General features: G+C 38.8%; 1 protein-coding gene across 4 annotated transcripts in view; it reads right to left on the bottom strand.

Moving 5' to 3' along the window:
• SCML2 (Scm polycomb group protein like 2) overlaps positions 1 to 14614 on the bottom strand; it is a 59012-nt gene extending 44398 nt beyond the window's left edge. For 2 of the 4 annotated variants that reach the window (XM_026858501.1, XM_026858494.1), the window contains exons 1-3: positions 14506 to 14608; positions 7620 to 7688; positions 1173 to 1243 (exon numbers count right to left, since the gene is read on the bottom strand). In XM_026858501.1, the coding sequence (XP_026714302.1) occupies positions 1173 to 1243; positions 7620 to 7688; positions 14506 to 14527 (162 nt within the window). In that variant the 5' untranslated portion in view covers positions 14528 to 14608. Of the gene's footprint in view, positions 1 to 1172; positions 1244 to 7619; positions 7689 to 14505 lie in introns of all 4 variants that reach the window. The other 2 variants (XM_026858509.1, XM_026858517.1) reach the window with 2 other exon arrangements.
• Positions 14615 to 21576: the final 6962 nt, after the last annotated feature.

Below are 21576 nucleotides of genomic sequence, written 5' to 3' on the forward strand. Positions count from 1 at the left end.
GAGCTGAGATTCAAGATCTAGTACAAGGAAATACTACCACCTGCATTTCTCTCTCCCTGTTCTCCATTCCTGCAACTACTCCAGATTCACCAAATGATGGTTCCTCTCCTCCTCAGACTATTCCATTCACGTTGCTTTTTGTTTGATTCCCACTGGAGGCCAGTATCATTTACAATACCATCAGACTACCAACAAACCTTAGAAGACACCTTTCTGAACATGCCCAATCCACTAAACTAGACGTGCACCTCGTCACATCTATTACAGTTCTATCAACCCGAACTATCCAATTCCTTCAGCATCTTCCTAACACAGTGAAGGCATACAGACCAAAACTCATCCTACTTAACTTTACACAGCTAAGATACTCCTCAGCTTGTGAAAAGATCAGCCCCACCTGCCTCTACAGAGAGAAATATGCCTGCAGAGGTTGAGTCATTCTCCAGGGAGCTGAATAACCAGAGGTCATTAGCTCTCACAAGATGGTAGACTTAAACTGCATCTGCAAATACATACCAAGCCATCAGGTAGGGGGGAATCAAACTGTAAAATACAAACCAGCACTTTAAATATCCTTCATTATAAATCCAGTATTTCCTTTGTATTCCCATATATTCCCCTTGATTTTTTTTTTTTTATATTCAGAATCTGTTACTCCTTAGCAAAAAGCACTCATCTCAAAGACACAAAATTAAACATATTTGAGAGATCCAGAAAAGAAATGGTGAATAAACTCTCCTATACACACATGTACACACATCTTGCAGCTAGCCAGAATCTAAAGGACTCTTTCAGAAACGGGGCAGGAGAAAGGGTCCTCTGTCATCAGCCAAATTTTAATTCTCACAAAAACCATTGTACCTCTAAGATTACCAAAAAAAGTAGAAAACACTTTTGAACTCTAAGACTATTGGTTTTCATTAACTAGTCTTTTTTTAAAGGAAAACAGAGTCCAAAGTTACAATTTTAATCAAACCCTCAAAGTTTGGTTTGAGGCAGAAATCAAGAATGAAAAACTTCAGTAGCTAGCATTTGCCAAAACTGCACGCTACTGATAACTAGAAATCAAAAGAAGTCAAAGTCTGCAAGCAGTCTAAACATAAAAGTTGCTCTAGGATCAGCCTGTAACATGCATACATACACACACACTTGCAAAATATTATCTGTCATACCTGTCTGAAACAATGTAGAGGGGCAGCTATTGATTCAGTCTCTTTCAGATAATCATCCCAATTAAACTGTTCTGGAAGACATAAGATAAAAAAAGACCATACAGACAGTTTTTAAAGGGAACTCAAATTAAAAGAGGGGTTGGGAAAAGACAGGGACAAAAACTATCTTGTAGAATACTTTTTTTCAAGAACAGTATTACTCTCAAATGGAAACTCCACTGTTGAAAAACATACAATCCTTGAAGGAGCTTAAAGAGTACCATTAATTCACAGAGGTGATCACACAATAAGCAAAATCAATATAAAACCCTTTTTTTTTTTTTGTCATCCACATACAAAGATAAAAGTCAGGATATCTAGATTCATTTCTCTGTATAAGGATCTCCCAAGCTTTCCTGTACAAATCACATTAGCCTTTCTGTACCTTAGCTCCCCTAGCAGCAGCACTGATACAATAACCTCATCTGAGTAGTGAGATTATAGACGTTGAAAAACACAGACACATAGTTTCTGTTGAAATGTATGTTGAGAATACTATCCCTAGTCCACTAGAAAGCAAAAGCATTACAACAGCCTTCCAAGTACATCTTTTCTCATCTGAAGTCTGATAAAACCTTTGTAAGGTAATTATTATGGCAATGTTCAGCAACAGAATCATGGTATATTTTTTTCCAGTGCTAACATCGGCATGATTTACATGCACAGGTGAGTGTATTCTGCATTTGATTTAATCAATGTTATCAGTTTTGCATGAATGGAACAGGATGAAGTACTAAGAAACATATAAGCAAGCATTACTTAAATTAATATAAAGTGCAAGAGAAAAAATACAATGGCACAACTAGCATTTTTGTCCCTAAATTATAAGTGAGCTCTTTTGCTTATTTTTCTTGTTTAGGCAGCTGACATCTTTATGATGTTCCTTTAAATCACCCATGAACCCCAAAATGATGCAGTGATGCCACCCAGCGGCTCAGCAACAGCAATTCACACAGCCTGTAGCAAAATCCTTGGTTATGATGGAGACGGCACCAGGTTTATCAGTAATCCTTCCAAAAAGACCACTGGGCAAATACATCTCTACAATTTTCAGGAGAGAGGAGAAGCAAAGAAACAATCAGAAAATAGCAGCATTTTCCAGCACTCGCACACTGCTTCTCTGAAGGATGCATGGTGGCTCTAATCCAGAGTCTACCTGCATTAGCACAACGTTTAGTTGAAAATATAGTGTCTCAAGCAGAAGAGAACTACCCCCTTGGCTTGCTGAGATCCTTTTTTTTTGGCACAACAGACTCAGAAGCGTGGGAGTGATTTGTCCTTGACACTGAAGAGGCCAAGTGGTTGTTAGCTACATAACATCAGTAAAATCTCAGAAGCTGTCAATTTGGTGACCTGGACTGTATGTAGGCTGATAACAAAGCCATTTCTATACATCTTGGAAGTCCGCCTACTTTGGAATGAAAATTTTATTTACACATTTATACAGTTAGATTGATTTTGTAATAATCACAAAAGACAGGGTACATTAACTTAAACATATGTTAGATACTTGTATTACAGGAAGGCACACTCAGGAAGTGACTCTTCAGAGCTTTCTCCAGAAAGTAGCCTCCAGATCTGCTGCTCTTTTCATTGACAGGCCAAGAAGGCTGCAAAAATTAAATATGCTGAACAGCTAGCAAAGTTTCATCTTATAAAAATTATTCTTTGAGTCTAATAATAAAGTTGCTGCTTGAGGTTGACTTCTGATTTTTAAAAAAGTTGCATTTTAATCAGTTTACTTTAGTAAACTTTAAAGTATACAATCCAATAAAATTAAATATAGCAAAAAGAAAATGTTAGTTATGTCCCAGCTGTCTCAGATCTAACATGATGTAAAAGCTGTTAGATCATGAATTGGAGCCTTGCTGTGTTAAGGTCTGTATAAATGTAGATATTTCAGAGACACCACCTTTCACCGGGAGAAAACTCCATTCACCTCCTCCCAAAAAATTATCTATCTATACCAGCATTTCCCAAATGTTCTCAACTGTTATAACAGGACTATAAATTTGGTGGAATAATCCAAAAGTACAGAAAGAAACAGGTTTTTTTTTTTCCAGGGAATATTTACCAGAAAGACATAGAACACAAGCAGTCAGCTGCAGATAAAGCCAAGGGGAAAACAACATTGCCTGGCTCTTTGCTTTAAATCCTGGCTATCAAAACCTCTTTCATCAAGCAGAAATGACCTGAAGTTTAAATTAGAGCCTCTCTATCTGTGAAGATACATTGCATTAAATTAGAGCCAAGCTCTCAGAGATGGTACTAATTATCCTTTAATTACTGCAGTCATCGAAATAGGAGATTAATGTATGTTTGCAACATGTAAAATACATGTCTAGGAAGATAATCACATTGAAAAAAATCTCTACACAAAAAGCTTTTCTGTATTAGCATGCACAGGTAAAGAAGCAGTTGTTTTGTATATATATCTAATTCTAAAGCCCCTGAAAACATGCAACTTCTGAGAAATAAAAATCCTTAAGAAAATTAGCTCACACTAAATGATTTAACATGCATTTCTCTTCCCACTCAAACCTGCAGACTGAATTAAACAGCTTAAGAAAAACCCCTTATGCAACCAGCACAACTTATAACTCACCGGCAAAGTGAAAACTAGAGAGAGAAATGAATTTTTAACATTGAAGAACAAACCAGCATATACTGGAAACAGGAAAAAATAAAAAAAACACAAAAAACAACAAATCAAACGAACACCAAAACATGCCAGAAGGTAACTAGGACCCTTTGTAAAAAAAAATTAAACAATTGGTAACCAACAGAGGAGTGAGAATCTATAACAGTGATCCAAGGCAATCACCATAGGCAAACAGCCCGACTAATTTAAAAATGGAGGAAGTTTATGCCATAGTTTCTTGCATTACTGGTAATGACCCATAGGTCAACAACCCTTGATGTTCTCTGCAATGTTGTATCAATACTCTATCACTTCTTGTCAAACCTGCCAATCACAAAGCAACTTAAGCTAAAAGTGATCACAGGAGGTCTCTAGTTCAGCCTCCTGCTTCTCCAGGGTTCCATCATTCTCAATGTGAAGATTTTTTTCCTTCCATCAAATAGAATTTCTCATGCTCCAGCCAGTATTTATTGCTTCTCATCCTTCCACTGTGCCTCTGAGAGAAGCCTGGCCCTGGCCCCTCTACAGCCACCTGTCAGATAAGTGAAGACAGCAAGACGATCTCCCATAAACTTTCTCTTCTTTTGGCCGAAGAAACCATTTTTCTGGTTTCAGTACCAGTTTTCTGCTTGTATCTTGCATTCCAGCTTCTTCATTTTTTTTGCTGGACTGACAGCCAGTTTTCTCCAGTATAGCAGTGTCTTCCTTGTACTGGGGAGCTCAAAACTGAACACAATACTCCAGATACAGTCTCACAAATAGCAATAAAGAAGCAAATCCCTTCTCTCGACCTGCTGCCTACAGTTTTGCTGATAGGACTCGGTATGCAGTTGATGTCTTTCACCACAAGAGCACACTGCTGGCCCACACTCAGCTTGCTGCCTGCCAGGCCTCCAGGGCCTTTCCTGCAAAACTGCTTTCCAGGCAGCCAGCTTCCCACCCGGGCTGTTCCAGGTGCGGGAGGGATTCTCCATTTGGTTTTGCATCTTACAGGGTTCCGGTCAGCCTGTTTCTCCAGCATGGGGAGGTCTATCTGAAGAACAGCCCTGTTTTCCAGCCTAACAGCCACTCCTCCCAGTTAGAAGTTGCCCACAAACTAGCTGACAGTGTGTTCTGTCCAATTGTCCCTGTCTGTCAGTAAGGCATAAATGGCATCAAACCTAGTAGTGACCTCTGAAAAATGCCACTAGCTACCAGCTGCCAAGTGGACCTTGTACTGTCTGTCAATTTTCTATCCACCTATCCAAATCACATCTCACCAGTCTGGCTGAAGGGACACTACAGAAACCGTACAGAAAGCCTTGCCAAATCTGAGACAAACTACATCCACTGTTCTCCCCTTGTTTACAGAATCATTTGTCACAAAAGCCAGTCAGTCACACACAGTTCACATTTGGAAAATCCATCTCAGCTTTTCCTGACATCATCTTTGTCCTTTATTTGCTTGGAAATGGCTTCCAGGAAGATTTTCTCCATAGTCTTCCCAAAGACTGAGGTCAGGCAGGCCAGCCTGTAATTCCCCAGGTGCTCCCTTCCTGTATGACACTGGACATACTGTGTGCCCTTTTCCAGTCATCGTGAAACTCACGCAGTCACTATGACCTCTCCAAAATGGGAGAGAAGCCTCACAGTGACATCAGTCAACTACCTCAGAACCCTTCGAGGCATCCCATCTGCTTCCATGAATGTGAATACCTGCTTTGCTGTTCAGTGCTCCCTGTCTTCAACTGTAGATAATGTTTCAGTTTAGTTTAAGTCAAAGTTTTAAAAAATTTAAATTGAAGATTTAAGCCATGAGTTAAGTGTCACTTGTAGATAGGTAGAATTTAAGGTCCTGGTTTATTTAGGTTAGTTTAATACAGTATCACCATAGCCCAAACACTGTTTAAGCAGACAGAGCACCTCATGTCTTCTCATTTCACTGCTAGGTTCCCTTGGCATGCATCTGAGCCTTTTGACACAGAGATGTATCTTTCCTAGTCTTCATTCCACCATCTCTCTTTGTCAGGGATGAAGTATCCTTTTAATTTTGGTTTACATACTCTTGCAAACATAATAGTTTAAATGGAAGGTACTTCATACCCTGCTTTATACCTTGTACCTCCTTCTATATGTTGTAATCATTCAATTATCATTTTTCTTCTCCTGTCTTTCTCTACCTACTCTATTTTTTCACCTGTTTTTCTCACATCTCTATGTCCCCTCCTCCTCAACTTTTCCTGTCACACATTCTCCTGAAAACTCTGGAGATTACCTGTATGCTAGCCCAAAGCATTGCAAGGCATCTTTCTTCATCCAGCATTAAGAGGCTCCTTCTTTTTCCTTGCCACCAACAAGCAACAACGCAGGATAAAAAATATCACCTCATCTACAGAAAGAGATCTTGCATGACCTTGAGCAAGGCACTACTCTCTTAAGTGTTTCACAGAACCAAGTCTAGATTTCATGAGTAAATTCAGTGCTCAGACACTAGATTAATAGCGTCATACCGAGTGGCAGAACACAGATGACCGAATAAGGCTTGTCTGCTTAGCACGGCTTCTCCACAAAGCTTTTTCAACACCTTGCTCTCTACTGCAGGAGGAGTCAGGGACGTCTTCTAATGACTCATGAAATGTGGTTATCTTATCCACATATGAAAAGCACTTCCCTGGTGGAGGGACGTCCTATGGGGCTCTGTCTGTCATGTTGAACATTATTATTTTAAAACAAAGACATGCTATCAGAGTCCAGTTTGACTGGAGCTCCTCTCACACTGCTCAAGAGGGAAAACAAGAAATAAAACACACTTCCCTTCCTGTCTCAAAGTAACAGGGAAGAATAACAAAGACAATTGCTAGGATGCCAAGAAATTGAAGAATTAAGTCTGGCAAATGTAACATCAGAAAGCTTTACTATAGTTAATGGTAACAGGGTACCATATAAAGTCATCACCTCAACTACCCAGATACCATGTTAGTATCTCAGCATGTTTGTTCAGGGACTACACTACTTGTAATGAACTCCTCCACTGGTACCCAAGGAAAGCTCTGAACCAGACCATCTATTATGAGTCAGAGGGCATGGAAATGTAAACAGAGTGAGAGCTTAAGTAACCCAGTGACATTTTATGCAGAATTAACTAACAGCTCCTGAAGGGATTTTCTACTTCAGTCAACGGTACTCATGACATTTCTTACTGTCCCAAATTCAAGCAACCAACATGAACATATGAAGGGTGTATAAGGATGCCACTACCCTCTCACTGCAGCCCACAAAAACCAAACTGTATATGCTGCTATATGGCACTTGCTGAGGATAGTAGAGGCTATCTAAGTTTGATAAGAAGATGGATCATTTCTGGTAAATATGTAGTTTCCTCAGTTTATTGTAAAAACACAATTGATTTGAAAACAGAATTTGTTTAAATTAAAACTGGAATCCCAAGCAATTTATTCAGTTAGTAATCCTAAAAACCTCAAGACTATTCAACTGAAAATCCTTTCTTTGACACCAGCAAACACATTAAGGAAAGCGAAGATAATGAGACAGAAGAGGCATGAAACTGGGAAATACATGATGAGAAGAACAGACAAATCAGTAATGATTTTCTATACCAAAACATACTTCCCTAACAGAGTTAGGCAAAAGTAATGGTATTTTTTTAACTACCCACCAGTAATAGCCAAAGAGATTGCAAAACAAAAGCCTCAGGAGATAGTACAATCCAATACACACTTTTTCTTTCAGGGTACCTTAACTAATAACCTGACAGCTGTAATACCTACCACTTTTTAAAGACGGGTTGTTTGCCTGCTGATTCTTTCCATCTTTCTCTTTTTTAATATTCTTTGAATCTAGAAGACAAGATTCCATTACATAATAAATGTAATATTCACATCATAACGATGTCCAGCATAACACAGAATGCTTTCAAACAATACAGGGTGTCTTGTTCCAAATACTTTCTTTTATTCATTTCAGTGCATACTCAGAAAGGTATTTTTATTATAAATTTAATCACTGCACTATTTTTCATTCAAAATATGAGAAGTACAGCATGAAAAAACACAGCTTTTGACTACTTTGTATTACATCATCAGAATAAATCTAGTTGCAGAAAATGTAGTAGTAGCTCCACAAAGAGCAACCCTGACCTCGTTTTTAACAGCTTTACTCAACCTGCATGCAATTCGAGATCCTCAAGATCACTGGATATCTTTTAAAATCTTGTCTAGACCACTATGAACTGAGAAACAAGGAAAAAAAATACAAGCCCACCCTAAAAGCAAATTTCTGAGTTTAAGATTCCATTCTATATTTAAACTCTTGAATCTCAAATGCAAACAGCTATCTCAATGCACATGTCAGCTATTTAAAAAATAATTCAGAAGAATCTACCTTCTCTATCATTCACCTCTGCACACATACAGAAAGGAGTCTGTCATTTCATTTTTGCCAGATTTTAGTGCTTATGAGACACAAAGGGGGACTGGAAGGCTGGAATGGAGAAGACTGAGGGAGCCAGTTCCGCTTGTTCCTTCTAGTCTTTAAAATATGTTGGCTTGGTGACCTGATTTTGACATTCATGGACTCAAGCACAGCTGAAATATAACACTAAGTTGGCAACCAACATGCAAGTACATTTTCAGATTTAAAAAGCTTATCAAGCTCTGTATGGCAGAATAACTCTGGGTTTGCAAATGCCTCAACACCTGGAATAGGGTTGCTCATCTTGGAAGGATAGAATAGGAAGTATCTGATGATCAGAAACACTTGAAATACAATGAGTTGTTCTGCAGAAAAGATTAAGCCCTTACAGTGTTTCTCTTCTGTATTTTCTATAAGGCTTTTCCTGAAACAGTGCAACGTGATGTTCATAATTTCCACCCCACTTCTTTCATTATTTGTTAAGGAATTGCCATGTACAGCAAGAGCTGAAATCATGACAATCTTTTGTCATCAATCCCAAAATTCTCCCCCATCAGTCAGTGAGGTGGAGATAAGTCATCCACCTGGCTCTGTGCTGGGTAGGATGTGGTGCTACAGCACTGGCCAGGGTCCCTGACGGGGTGGCCAGGCAAGGCCTCACCAGCCAGGGCCACCCTATCACCCTGGCCAGGAGCTACTGGAGGGGAGGTACTGGGGGCAGCCCCTGGGGACAGGTTGAGGCTGGGATGGGACATGGACCCATGGGTGGGCAGGGCAGGGCTGCAGGGAGCTGGAGACTGGCCTGGTTCTGGCATTGCTGTGGTGGGGGCTGATGGCCCCTGAGGACTGACATGGGGTCCTGGGCCTAGGCCCCACATGAGGCTGATCAAGGCCATTAAAGCCTATTAGTGTACTCAGGGCCAAGACACCTGTGTTGAGTTTGTGTGGCAGGGTTTTTGGTAGCAGGGGAGGGGGCTACAGCAGTGGCCCCCTCTGAGAAGCTTCCTGAAGCTCCCCTGGCTCCAAGTCAAACCTGCCTCTGGCCAAGGCTGAGCCAATTAGTGATGGTGGCCATGTCTCTGCGATAACGTAGATATTTAAGAAGGGGAACCTGGGAGGAGGAGCTGTAAGGAGAAAATCTGTGCAAACACCAAGATCAGCGGGACGAAGGGGTCAGGGAGGATGCACCCATGCAGAGATCCTTCCCTCTATCCTGTGGTGAGAGGGCAGGGCTGCCCCCCTGCCACCCATGGAGGTCTAAGGTGGAGCAGATGCTGACCTGCAGCCTGTGGAGGACCCCACACCAGAGCAGGTGGCTGAACCCAAAGAAGGCTGGAACTCTGTGGGAAGGAGAAACCTCCATTGTTGTAGTTTGGCACTAGGAGGATTGCAGCACAGAGATGCCGACTTGCAGCCTGTGGAGGACCCACACCAGAGCAACCTGCAAACAGCTGCATCCAATGGGAAGGACTCACACCAGAGAAAGTTTGTGGAGGACTGTCTCCCATGAGATGAAAACCATGCTGAAGCAGGGGAGAATGCGAGCAGTCCTTCCCCTGAGAAGAAAGGAGCTGTGAACTGACCATAACCCCCATTCCCTGGCCCCTGGACCGTAGAGGGGAGAAGCTAGAGAGATCGGGAATAAAGCTGAGTCTGGAAAGAAGGGAGGGATGGTGGGGAGGTGGTTTTATGATATGGTAATGCTTTTCACTGTCCCACTCTGTCTGTTAAATGTTGTTGTTGTTAGTATTTGAATTAAAGCGATACTCTTTTTTTCTTCCCCTAAGGAGTCTGTCATTTGCCTATAATCATAACAGGTGAGTCATCCCTCCCTGTCCTTATCTCAATTCCAGAGCCTTTTAATTCAATTTCTCCTTCCCAGTCCTGATGGGGAAGGGGTGAGTGAAGGGCTGCATAGTGCTCAGTTGCCCTCTGGCCTCAAACCACTACAATACCTTTCAAGAATAACCCAGACTCCACAGTCCTAGACAATACACCTACAGCTACATACATGCTCAAAATATGCTGAAAAAATATTACCTGTTTCTCCTAAAGCGGGTAATGGGAAGTACTGCAGAACCTTTGAAAATGAAAGAAAATGCTACATTTACTCCTTGACTTACACATTCTTTCTTCTGGAAAATGTTTGCTTTGAAATATTTTCTACTTGATAGGTTCCTAAAGAAAAACCCTTACAGAGGTCAACTTTAGATGGACATGCTGAAATGCCTCTGGATGGTGCCCACAAAGCTCTAGCCCCAGCAATTCCTCAGGAGTAAGGCTTCAACCCACACAAGTGGAAACACTATGTCCTGACAACTACTACCAGTGGGAATCTGAGAAGAGATAGCGTTAAAACTAGTTCAGTAGCTTTGTGTCTTGTCATTGTTAACATTCATCTTCTCCCTCTTACAAATCAAAATATATTCCAACCAGCTTCTTTGGTAACGAACTGAATCCAGCTAGTTTTCTGGGCAGTGGCAATCACCAGCAGAGCTTTTGCTATGTTCTACAGGCTCAGTTAGTCAGGCTTTCTCAAAAAGTCACAAGAATGTCGCAGACATCAGGCTGACAGCTTACAGAATAGATAGCTTCTCAATCTGCTTACTTCCACAGAGGAAATCCAATGGAGTCCCACATAAGAGACTCATTGAAGAATAGAACTAATAACTGCTTCCTGTGAACACCCAAAGCTTGAAAGGATGGAGTCATGAAAGAGTATCTACCCAACAGTGCCAGATTTCAAACAAGATGACAGCCTTTCATGATAAGAGACATCATGAACAGGTGAAAGAATGTGAAAAACTGCAGCCTGGACACCAGATGAGTTCTCACTGACAACCACCACCCAAATTATTTATTTCCTGTACCAGTTAGGTTTAGTGCCTATCTCACAAATACCACAGGAAATACAAAGACTGAAACGGAACACTTTTGGCAACACATTTTTCTTATCAGCAGCCATTAGAAAACTGAGAACAAGAGATTATGACATTATTAAAAATAAATTGATTCCTCAATAGCAGTTTAAACATCTATTTCATTTGAGGCAGAGGCATCTTCATTCATAATCAACCCAAAGCACCATCACTATCACTTGTTTTCAATGGCCTGAAATTTACTCTAAAACATTCAAGTAAAAATCACCCAGCACATGCAGAAGCATCAAAAATAATTCTGAATAAACCCAAGATTGTTTTCAAAGGCTCCCGCTGCGTTAATGTATTCCATTCTTCAGTACTGGGAAGACCATTACAGAGCTGGAATGTTTTGTCTAAGCAGATGAAAAGCTACTGGCAGCAAGAATTAGTAACCTGTTTTAACATGAGATACCCTGTATCTACTTCCACCTCAGAAAACTTTCCTCCAGCCTGTACTTCACAGTTGCTATGATGCCTTGGTCTGGTGTGTCTTTTCCAATGTCAGTAGTTACAGTGGATAAGAATTTATGGTTTATTTTCAAAAGCAACATTAAAATAAAAAAAATTCTTTAAAATCAACTTGATTTGGATTTTGTTAAAATGCAATATGTAATACATGTTTTTTAAATTCTTTTTTTCTTAAAATGCATGTCAATCTATATTTGAAATTTTGATATCCTAAATTATAATAAATACAGTTTCAAAAGATCACTGAAAACAACGTGAAGATATGGAAGACTATTATATCAAATCACTGGGCCGAAGAAAATGACTCCCTCAGTATATGAACCTCAGCTTGGTCCAAATTTGAAGTCAAACCTCAAAAATGAGGTTACGAAAGAGGTAAATACTTCTATAGGTACAAAAAGTATCTTCATCTCCTTCACCTAGCCACATTAAATGACTAATTCCTTGAAACCTGAAAAGTGGACCTGAAACTGGGAACTTTATTCATATACCAGAGACAGAAGAGACTTACTAGTTCTAGAGTCTTGAAGCCCATGGTGACAAAAAAATAGATCACTTGAATTCATTATGTCTCTTCCTCTATTCATAAAGTCCATTTTTAAAAAGTTTCAGTCTACTTTCCAGTGTAAAACACAGTATGTTTTAGACGATTTTGTCAAAACACAAATGAAAATTAAATGCAGCTACTGTGGACTTAATCACATGCTACTTGGCTCTCAAAAAAAAAACCAAAACCCCAACACAAAAAACCCGAAACAAAACAACAACAACAACAAAAAGAATGAGATATCATTTTCAAAGAAAGTTTTTAAAATATTGTAATACATATAAGTATAGAGAGTTTATGTATTTGCTATGTAAATATATATTCATTTATGCTATAATACATACAGGCTAAATTTTTACTTTCAAAACCCAATGAAAGACTGCTTTCTTCTAAGTAGCAAGATTAGAAAACAGCATACACTAAAATTACAAAAATAGCATATTCTATTGTTGACCAACAGTTTTTCTACAGTGCACTTCATAAACTAAAGCTGTAGATACAAAACAAGATTAGAGTAAGATCATTTAACATAGTGCTTTCTGCTTACCAGTTCAAAACTCCACATGTTTACATTACTTCCACTCTATCTGTAACCACAGAATTCTTCTGCTGATAAGATTACTCAACAGAAGACAGGCAAGAGAAACCACATCTATCATGCAAGAAATTAGAGACAAGGAAGAAAAAAGACAAAGCTATCTTGACTGACTTGTGAATGCAAAAAACCCACCAACAAGCCACCAAACAAAAACAATCAGAAAAGCACCTTTAGAATATAAGGTCTGGTAAAGATAATCTTGGTGACTAATGTATAGTTCCTCTTACAAACTCCCATGTTGAACCCCAGCTTCTTGTCTGAGATGCTTTAAAAATCCACAACACTTCTTTCTGGGAAGAGTTAACCTTTTAACAAAAAAGATGACTGCTTTGTCAGTGTGCTGGCAAGCATCGCCTTTTTTGACAGTATTAGTTTTTACCAAAGAACAGCATGAGGAGGCATACATGTGTTATCTTCTAAGACTTGCTATTTGCTTGCTGTACAATGTGGGGAAAAAGCAGTTCGGAGTCATGTTTTTGAGATTTCTGCAGCTATTTCTTAGTCACCTTAAAGTCTTCAATTCTTACGGGTGTTCAAAACATGGCAGAAGACCTCTGTTCTCAAAGAAAGCCCTTGTCTCTTCATGATGGACATGAAATACCTTTGGGCGACATCAACATTTACTCCTCCCGTGTCATGCATTTACTAAGACAGGCCAAAAACTTACTTTTGCTCAGGAAGGGGTCTTCTTCACTTCGTACCACACAGGGCTGTGAGCACCTTTTAGCTAGCCCTCACCAAGCCTCGGTGCACAAAGTTGAGGATATCAACACAGCATGAATATGAAATGCCTCCTTTCCCTTCTTTGTGTGCTTCCCTAGAAGGATTATTATCTTATCTGACCAGAACAGGGTATCTCTTAGTATATTTAGACAACAGCCATGCAGAAAACCTTCAAGAGAAGAGGATAAACTTCCTCCATAAACTCTTGGTGCAACTCCTGCCATTACAGAAAATCCATTATAGCAAAAGACAATTATTTACCAAGGGAGCACACAAGCAAATAGAGCCACTTTGGCTGAAGGTGGAAAGCTCAAGAAAAAGTACAAACGTGTTAGCACAGCCTTTTATGGGGGAGGACAACCCATCTGAAAACTTTCAAAAGCAGCAGCAGCTCGGTTTCAGGCAGTGGGTCGTTCTCTCTTCACATTCTCTTTGTTTCACCAACCAAAACACCCTTAAGTCTCACTCTATTTTAGCACTTAACTCAGAATTAACTTCCAGATGCGACACAGCAGAAATCACACCTTTCAGTACACTGTGCGCTTGCGGATAAATTTCTTTTAAAATGTTCACTTCATCTTCAAGAGACAGCTGCTAATGCCATTTGCTGTGATAAAATTTGATTCCTTATACGAATCAGTTATTGTCCTGCTAAATTATATGCAGCTACAGAATAAAGCACTACATTTAATTTAATACCACACCTAGACTCATTCTTCAATTTTACAGTAGTATAGTAGCTTCAAGGCTATCACAGTACAGAATTGCCTTGGTTGAACGTGTATAACTCCAGGATAAACTAAATTTTCATACTTACCCTAAAACAATGTGAAGTTTGAACTTACCTGTATTCAGCATATATAATAAACTGTCTTCTTTAATGTAACAGTATAGTAACTCTCAAGTAATATCTCACCACCTTCAGAAACAGAATTTAGCAGGTTCCTTATTTTCTTTCCTCTTGGATAAAAGCTACCAGGCCTTACCTTTAGCTGCTGTTCTCCCCATGGTAACACTTCTGTGATCTCCCTTCTCACAATAAAAAGGCTGAAGTTGAAAGACCAGTTAATTCTTCCTTTCAGCACAACAGTTTCCTGTGGAGTAGTAATACAACAAGTTAGGGGGGAGGTTGTTGTCAGGATTTGGGTTTTCTTTTTTTGGAAAGGAGGATTTTTTTTTTGTATTGATGTATAATTCCCTTGCTAGTTTTAAGTTGCAAACGTTTAACAAACTATGTGTACAAGAACAGCATGTAAACAATAGATATATCGAAGTAGCAAGGGTACAGAACCCAAACTTAAATTTCATTGTTTTAGATAGTCATTGTCTAATGATTTGCATTTTCTGTGGATTTCTAATACAAAGAAAGATACAAAACATGCTTTGTTCTTTTTTTTTTTCCCCAAGAAACATTACTGAAAATTGGAAGAAAGACTTTTATACATAACCCACACATCCTGCCTCACTTGCACAGAGTTAAACAATCATCAATTTAAACACCTTTGGGTAAAACACACTATCTTGCACAGCTACAGTGGAAGGGGAAACAAAACACTGATGTAAGAAATCTACACAAAGGCCCAAGTGCTCACTGATACCCCTGCCCACAAGGACTTGTAACAGAGCACAGAGAACCTGTTAGGGAAACGCTAACTGCAGATAAAAGTAGCAAGCCACATTCTTGTAGTTTAGAAATTAGAAGGGCCAGATTAGTTAAACTACTGTAAAACAGTAAAAACAAACTTCGTGTGTGTTTGTGTGCTCCTATGTTCTCCTACTCCAGCATCTAGTTTTTTGAATTTTGTGTTCAAGTCAAACTCATCTGAAGCTTTTTAGCCTTGAAGCAACAAAGCCAGTGAGTTTATTATCCTTTTCTATTAACTTTTCAAGTAATAATGGGTAAAAATCATTCAAATTTCTGAATTATCTTCTGTGATCATTTCCTTTCAAGGAACTCCCAAGAGGTTAAAAGTTAATATCATCAAAAGTTCAAAATTTTTTAAAAAATTTAAGTATGTACATACTTTTTCCAATATTAATTTTTCCAAAGATAACATTTCTAAAAGCTACACCTTTCCAGTGTTAGACAAAAAGAGTAATGGTTAAAAAGCAAGTTATCTACTTGAAATTTCTTGAATATTATACTTGCATAATGAAAAAAAATAAAATTACACATGCATATTGCATATAACAAGAGAGGCATCACACAGCTATGTATTTTCGTGAAACGGTGACATTTCAGTGAAACTTCGAGGAACTTGCACACTATGGTGATGGACTGCATGATGAAAACTTTATACAGTCCAAGTCCCATGGCTAAAACAAATTGAATATGGTTTTAAAAATGCCAGTGACTAAAGAATTCATTTAGAGTGTGTGTACTGTGTGTGAACATGCTGGACAGTTGTTACAAAAACTCTCAAGATTGAGACTTGAAAGCAGTTATAAATAAAACTGAATACACCATAAAATAAGCAGGGTTTGCTACACAATAGCATTCATAGTATAAGTGATCATCAGGATTAAGAACAGAAATCCTTTTAAGCCATCAAATAAATTTGAAATACTCGATACTTTTGTAGACTAAAAAAAAAAATAAATCAAAGCTTTTCCGCTGCAAGTAATAAATTGTGAAAGGTGATGCAGAGTCAAAGTAACTGTTTTTACAGATTACTTTAAAACAGTGCATGGTTTTTATCTTTTTGTTCCAAGTACCAGATTGCACTTGGTGCAGTAATAAAGATTCCAACCCCGCAGTGATAGTCATCAAGTTTAGCACAACCGAAGCGTCTGTCAGAACATAAAAAGGATTCCAGCTTTTCATTAGCTTGTGTTGTACCAGATAGGCTATTTTACAGCATGCCCACCAGCCTGTTAAAAATATAAGACAACTGAAAGTTCTGAAAGCACTGTTCGAAATGAAGCAAACCCAACTGCAGGAATACAATATATTACTGTTTCAAAGAGGTGCTGCTCAAAACTCAGTTACACCTAAATATTCGATTTAGAGCTGCTATTAAATTAGCTTGTAGGTAGTGCTGCTTGTCACACACACACAAAAAAAGTAAATTCAAGAACAGTATTTCTGAGCCTCTACCTAACAACCGCTACATGTTGCTGAATTACAGCAAAATGAAAACCAGTTACCTCCAGAACAGATCGGGGTCAGTCTGAAACAACGTTTCATTTCCAGGGGCAGACCTAGGAAGAGCTCTCCACCACCTCGCATAATTAAGCGGCAAACCATAAGCAAGTCAGCTATGTCCTTTGCTAACCAAGGCAGAGTCCTCTTACACTGCACTCACCATCACCAGCCTGGCTCAACCCACAGCACACCCGCCACACAAGAGAAGAAAACCACAGCAAACACAGGGGAGAAACCTCCAGGGACATTTTCGCAAAATTACGTAGAAAGGACAGAGCTCAAGGCATTCTTGTACATACACCTCTGCAAGCAAGCTAAGTGAATGATACAGAAAGTTAGGGTTAAGAAATTAATCTAGCAGCTTCTAGAAATGAAGGGAAAAAATAAAACAAAACAAGGTCACGAATATATGAGCAAACAAAGAAATGCAATGGCAAGGCTGAAGTGTAATGGCGTTTGGGTGCACAAAGCAGCAAAATGAAAACCAAAGTTACAAAGACCAAGTTAAGCATAGTGATTGTCGAGCACAGATCAAAACTGACAAAACCCCACTGATTCAGGGAATGGCAGTACAGAATCTATATTGGACACCAGTGAGAAACTCTTTGCTGTAAATTAAGGAAACTAAAAAAGCTGACCAAAAAAAAAAAAACCACCAAAACATGAACCTAGGATAAAATTGGATTAATCATCAAAATACCTTCAATTTAAAGAGCCACAGAGGATATCCACACTCATGAAGTGTATTATTTACATAAATCACATTTCAATTCATCTTGTCAACTGAGTTTTATTCTTTCTCTGATTAGCATCCCTTACATCAGTTACTTTTTTAAAAATCAGAAGGAAAGCATTCATCTGCCTTTAATTCCTTACTTAAGTTTTCATTGTTAATCCCCAAATAACTTCTACTAGCCACCTCCCACTGTGCGAGCCCTTTGTCAGAAAGCAGTATATTAGTAGACAAACTTAAACCTTCACCCTCTCCGCCTTGCTACTACATAATACTAGGTGTCAGAAAACAGGATAAAAAACATTTTTCCAACTTTGCTCTTCTCATTCTGAAAGAATTACTCAAAGGACATGCATTGCTGTATTTCAAAGTAGTCAGTATTCTACAGAAAATGACAAAGTCATTCTCTGTTTTGCCTGTCAGTATTCTACAGAAAATGACAAAGTCATTCTCTGTTTTGCCTGCTACGCATCTCTGTTATCCTTCTCACTGTAAGACAGGCACTCAAGTAAGACAAATGTCCTGAAAAAAATCAGGCATCTTTAGGGCTTCCCAGTGCAAGTTTATCTTAACAGCATGCCTGTTCATGAAAATACATAGCACAGAATACATTTAAGAGAAGCCTAAGCAAAAAGTAGATTGTGGGTTTAGTCCCCACCAAAAAGACTAAGGTTTTTCTGTCAATGACTCTGGACATCATTCTCAGAGGTAAGACAGAGACAACCAGTTTTAAAGCCAGTTAGCTTTTTAATCCTACCACTGGTATAAATGCAGTAACTCAGACCACATCACTGCCATCCTCAGGGAAGAAGGGACAGTCATCAATGGGCAGTCTCTGCTGGATAAGGACTGAGGCTATTCTTTTATACAGATACACAGCACTGAAGAGGAATCTAACAAAACATCCATTCTGAAGCATCAATTAAGTTGTTCTTAATTTTAGCTTAAAATACAGGCAGATATTTTTCAGCCTCAATCCGAACAAGGAATTATACTTGTCCCTCTCTTTCTTCATTCTTTTTTCTTTTACAAATGCTTCCAGATCAAATTTTCATACATGAGGGGGGAAAAGAATTACGCATAGTTTGAACATCCAAACCAGTTATAGACAGAGAATAGGCACAACGTAATCAAAGAAATATTCCCCCCCAACTCTTTTGCATGTACAAGTCCTACGTTTGCTTTCACCACCAGCACCCACATGCTGTTAGCTTTAGAAAAGTAAAAGACACCAGTTACAACTGCTGGCCAGTATCACCACACTCCTATCGCTGTTACCACTCCTCGCCTCCTTCTTGTTGTTTGTTACAGACAACACTGCAGAGAACCCTTCAAGAAAAGGACCCACACAGCCTCCTCCGTGGACCGACACAGAATCCAGCAGCCGCGGTTCCCACTCCAGCTTCCATGCCTGGGTAACGTGTACATACAGGGACCAGTCGCTTCCCAAACAAGTGTGACTTCACTGCGTTCCTTCCAAGTTATCCTTCATGAATCTGGAATACCTTTTTTTAAACATAATCAACTATTCATCTGTTATCTCTTACATAAATACCCTACTTCATACCATTTTCATAAGCCTTTAAGGGGCTGAAAGGAGGTAAATAAAGAGAGTAAGACTTAAGGAAGTAGCTCTATAACATGCAATACTTCCCAGTTTCCAATACCTGAAAATGTACTTTCCAGCAAGTTACCCAGTGCGAGACTCATTTAGTATACTTCAAGACGCAACAGTGTATACTTCCTTATTTCTGTAATAATTAGTTTACACCTTTTAGAGCATCATTATAGAAAACCAAGATCTCAAAGGCTAAAAGAAGAAAAACCTCACACAAATGTATCAGAAGGTTATAAAATGCAGTACAAGCTTTGTAGTTGTAAAATCAGTACTGTTTAGCATTACACCTATATCATTTCAAAACAAAATATAAAGATCAGCTCTTCTTTTATTTATGCATGCAAATATCAAATGAGTTGGTGTTCTGACAAGAAATTTGATCCAAGTTGGAATATCCCTTCAGTTTACATTCTTGGTTAAAAAAAAAAAAAAAAAGAAAAAGTGAGATTCTTTCAAGGAAAGGAAATTAAGCTTCCATGTTTTCGTACAGCAGAACTAATGAGTTGGTATCTGAATACCTTGTCTTCTAGTTGATAAAAAGAGAGCTAGGAGAGACAGGCTTTTGTCAAATTTATAGGCTTTCAAAAGAGCAAATATTACCTAGCCATATGTATTATTACAAAAACTAAGTTTGAGTATTTCTTAAATTGTTAAAGGAAGAAAGTGGTACTTAGTGCTTTACAAATACCATTTTGTAATGTCACTTGCTTTAACATCAAGAAGAAATTTTCTGCACTTGCAAAATTCCTCAGAAAGTCACCAACAGTGTACCGCTCACTATTTATGAAGTGATTAACATAAACAAACTTTTAAGCTGTCAGCAGTAAAATACTGCCTGTAAATGTTCTGCCCTCTCTCCAGGTAAGTTTACGATCTGCTTTAGAATATGAGCAACTGTAATTACAGTAAGTCATACATTTCAAGACTACAAAAATCTCTCTAAACTCTCAAATCATACTAAATGTGTTATTCAGTACAGAGCAAGGCACTGTGTATTTTAAAAAGCAACACTAACAAGGTTTAGACCAAAGATTTGTCCCAAAAATTCCTGAAACAAGAAATAATACTTATAACTGAGCGCAGCAGAAAAAGTCTCCGAATTAAACAGCATAGCTTGTATCAACACACAACAGAAACATCTGTTTATGTCATGCAGATTTAACATTTACTAATTTGACAGTAATTTTAAAAATTAAAGTTTAGAGCTGTTCTATGGCTACCACAACAGAAAATAAAAATAGCTTTTCTCCTCTTTCACTCCTTCCCCATCCTGCTTTAAAAGTCAGAAGATGTGGGGTTGTAAAAACCTGAAAAAGGAAATGGTATGTGTGAAGTCAGCAGTTCAGCAAAGCCGCTGACTGGCCATTAACAGCTTTAAATATTCTTAAAATGCCAGTCTTCCCACATGAAAGGGTATTTTCATGTTATATTCAAATAAATCAAAAATACAGCTCACAGTGCTTACATTTCTATCTTAAGTAAAACTGCCAGTTTTAGTAGTTTAGTAGTACATATTTACAGTAGCACAAGAGTTCAACAAATTGTTTAATCATTTTGGTCAATTCAGCTCACTGAAACCTCTGTGCTGTTTTCCACTTCCCCCTTCACGTCTGGAGTACTCTTCCTGAAAACATTCATCATCATTATTCAACCTGGCTTCGTTCAAAAGCCTAACTCAAATTTCTTTCATAAAGCAAACTAATTAGATTATGCACAAAACCCCTCAAAATTTTCTATGATTATCACTGGCTAAGAGCTACATACCTGCACGAAATTCTCTCTACACCCAGATACATTTCCTCTGCCTTCAGCTCAGCCTTCCTTGACATAGAAGAGAGCTCTTGAACTATTTGTTTTGTGAGGCACCGAGCATACCTTTAGCACAGTGTAAATAAAGCAGGTAAGGGAGACGAGAAATTGCTGTTGCAAACATAGTAAGAGATGCCCAGATGCTAGAGATCCCTATAGAGCTTTTCTGTGCTTGTCTTTGGCAGACAACAAGCGATACAGCAGCTTTAAAAGCAGCAGTCGGAGACAGTATGTGTACGTAAGTGGATAAGGGGGAGAAAGACAAGCAGAGGAGGGATGGTGGAAAAGGGATTTTACAACCTCTTAGGCAATTTTGGCTTCCTCCCATCTACATTGCCTCCAAACTTGAAAAGGACTGTGGAAGCTCTGTTCAGATATGATCTAACAGAGCTCTATCCACATACTGTGTAGCCAGCAAATCCATCCCTGTGGTCCAGATTTTTTATTCATGTTTTATTTGTTGTTCAGTTTTTATTTTAGAGTATCTACAGAAACGCAAACACCTTTAGTCTGGTGCAGAAAGCTATGAAAGTGCACAATTTATTGTTTTCTTTGAAGGCATGGAGAACAGCCTTGGGACATTTCTGCATAGGATCAATCAGTCTGCTGCCAGCAACCCAGGTGGAGTTTGCTTGTTTCAGAGCAACACACTTGCCTTCGTTTGCTTGTACTCAGTGCCAGAAGCAACATACTTCTGCTAACATCCTCTTCCAGTGCTTAAAGTATATCTTTCACTCTCCCCACCTGAGAAA

The sequence above is a fragment of the Athene cunicularia genome (assembly GCF_003259725.1).
Source record: "Athene cunicularia isolate RWA chromosome 1 unlocalized genomic scaffold, athCun1 chr1_part1, whole genome shotgun sequence".
Lineage (NCBI taxonomy): Eukaryota > Metazoa > Chordata > Aves > Strigiformes > Strigidae > Athene > Athene cunicularia.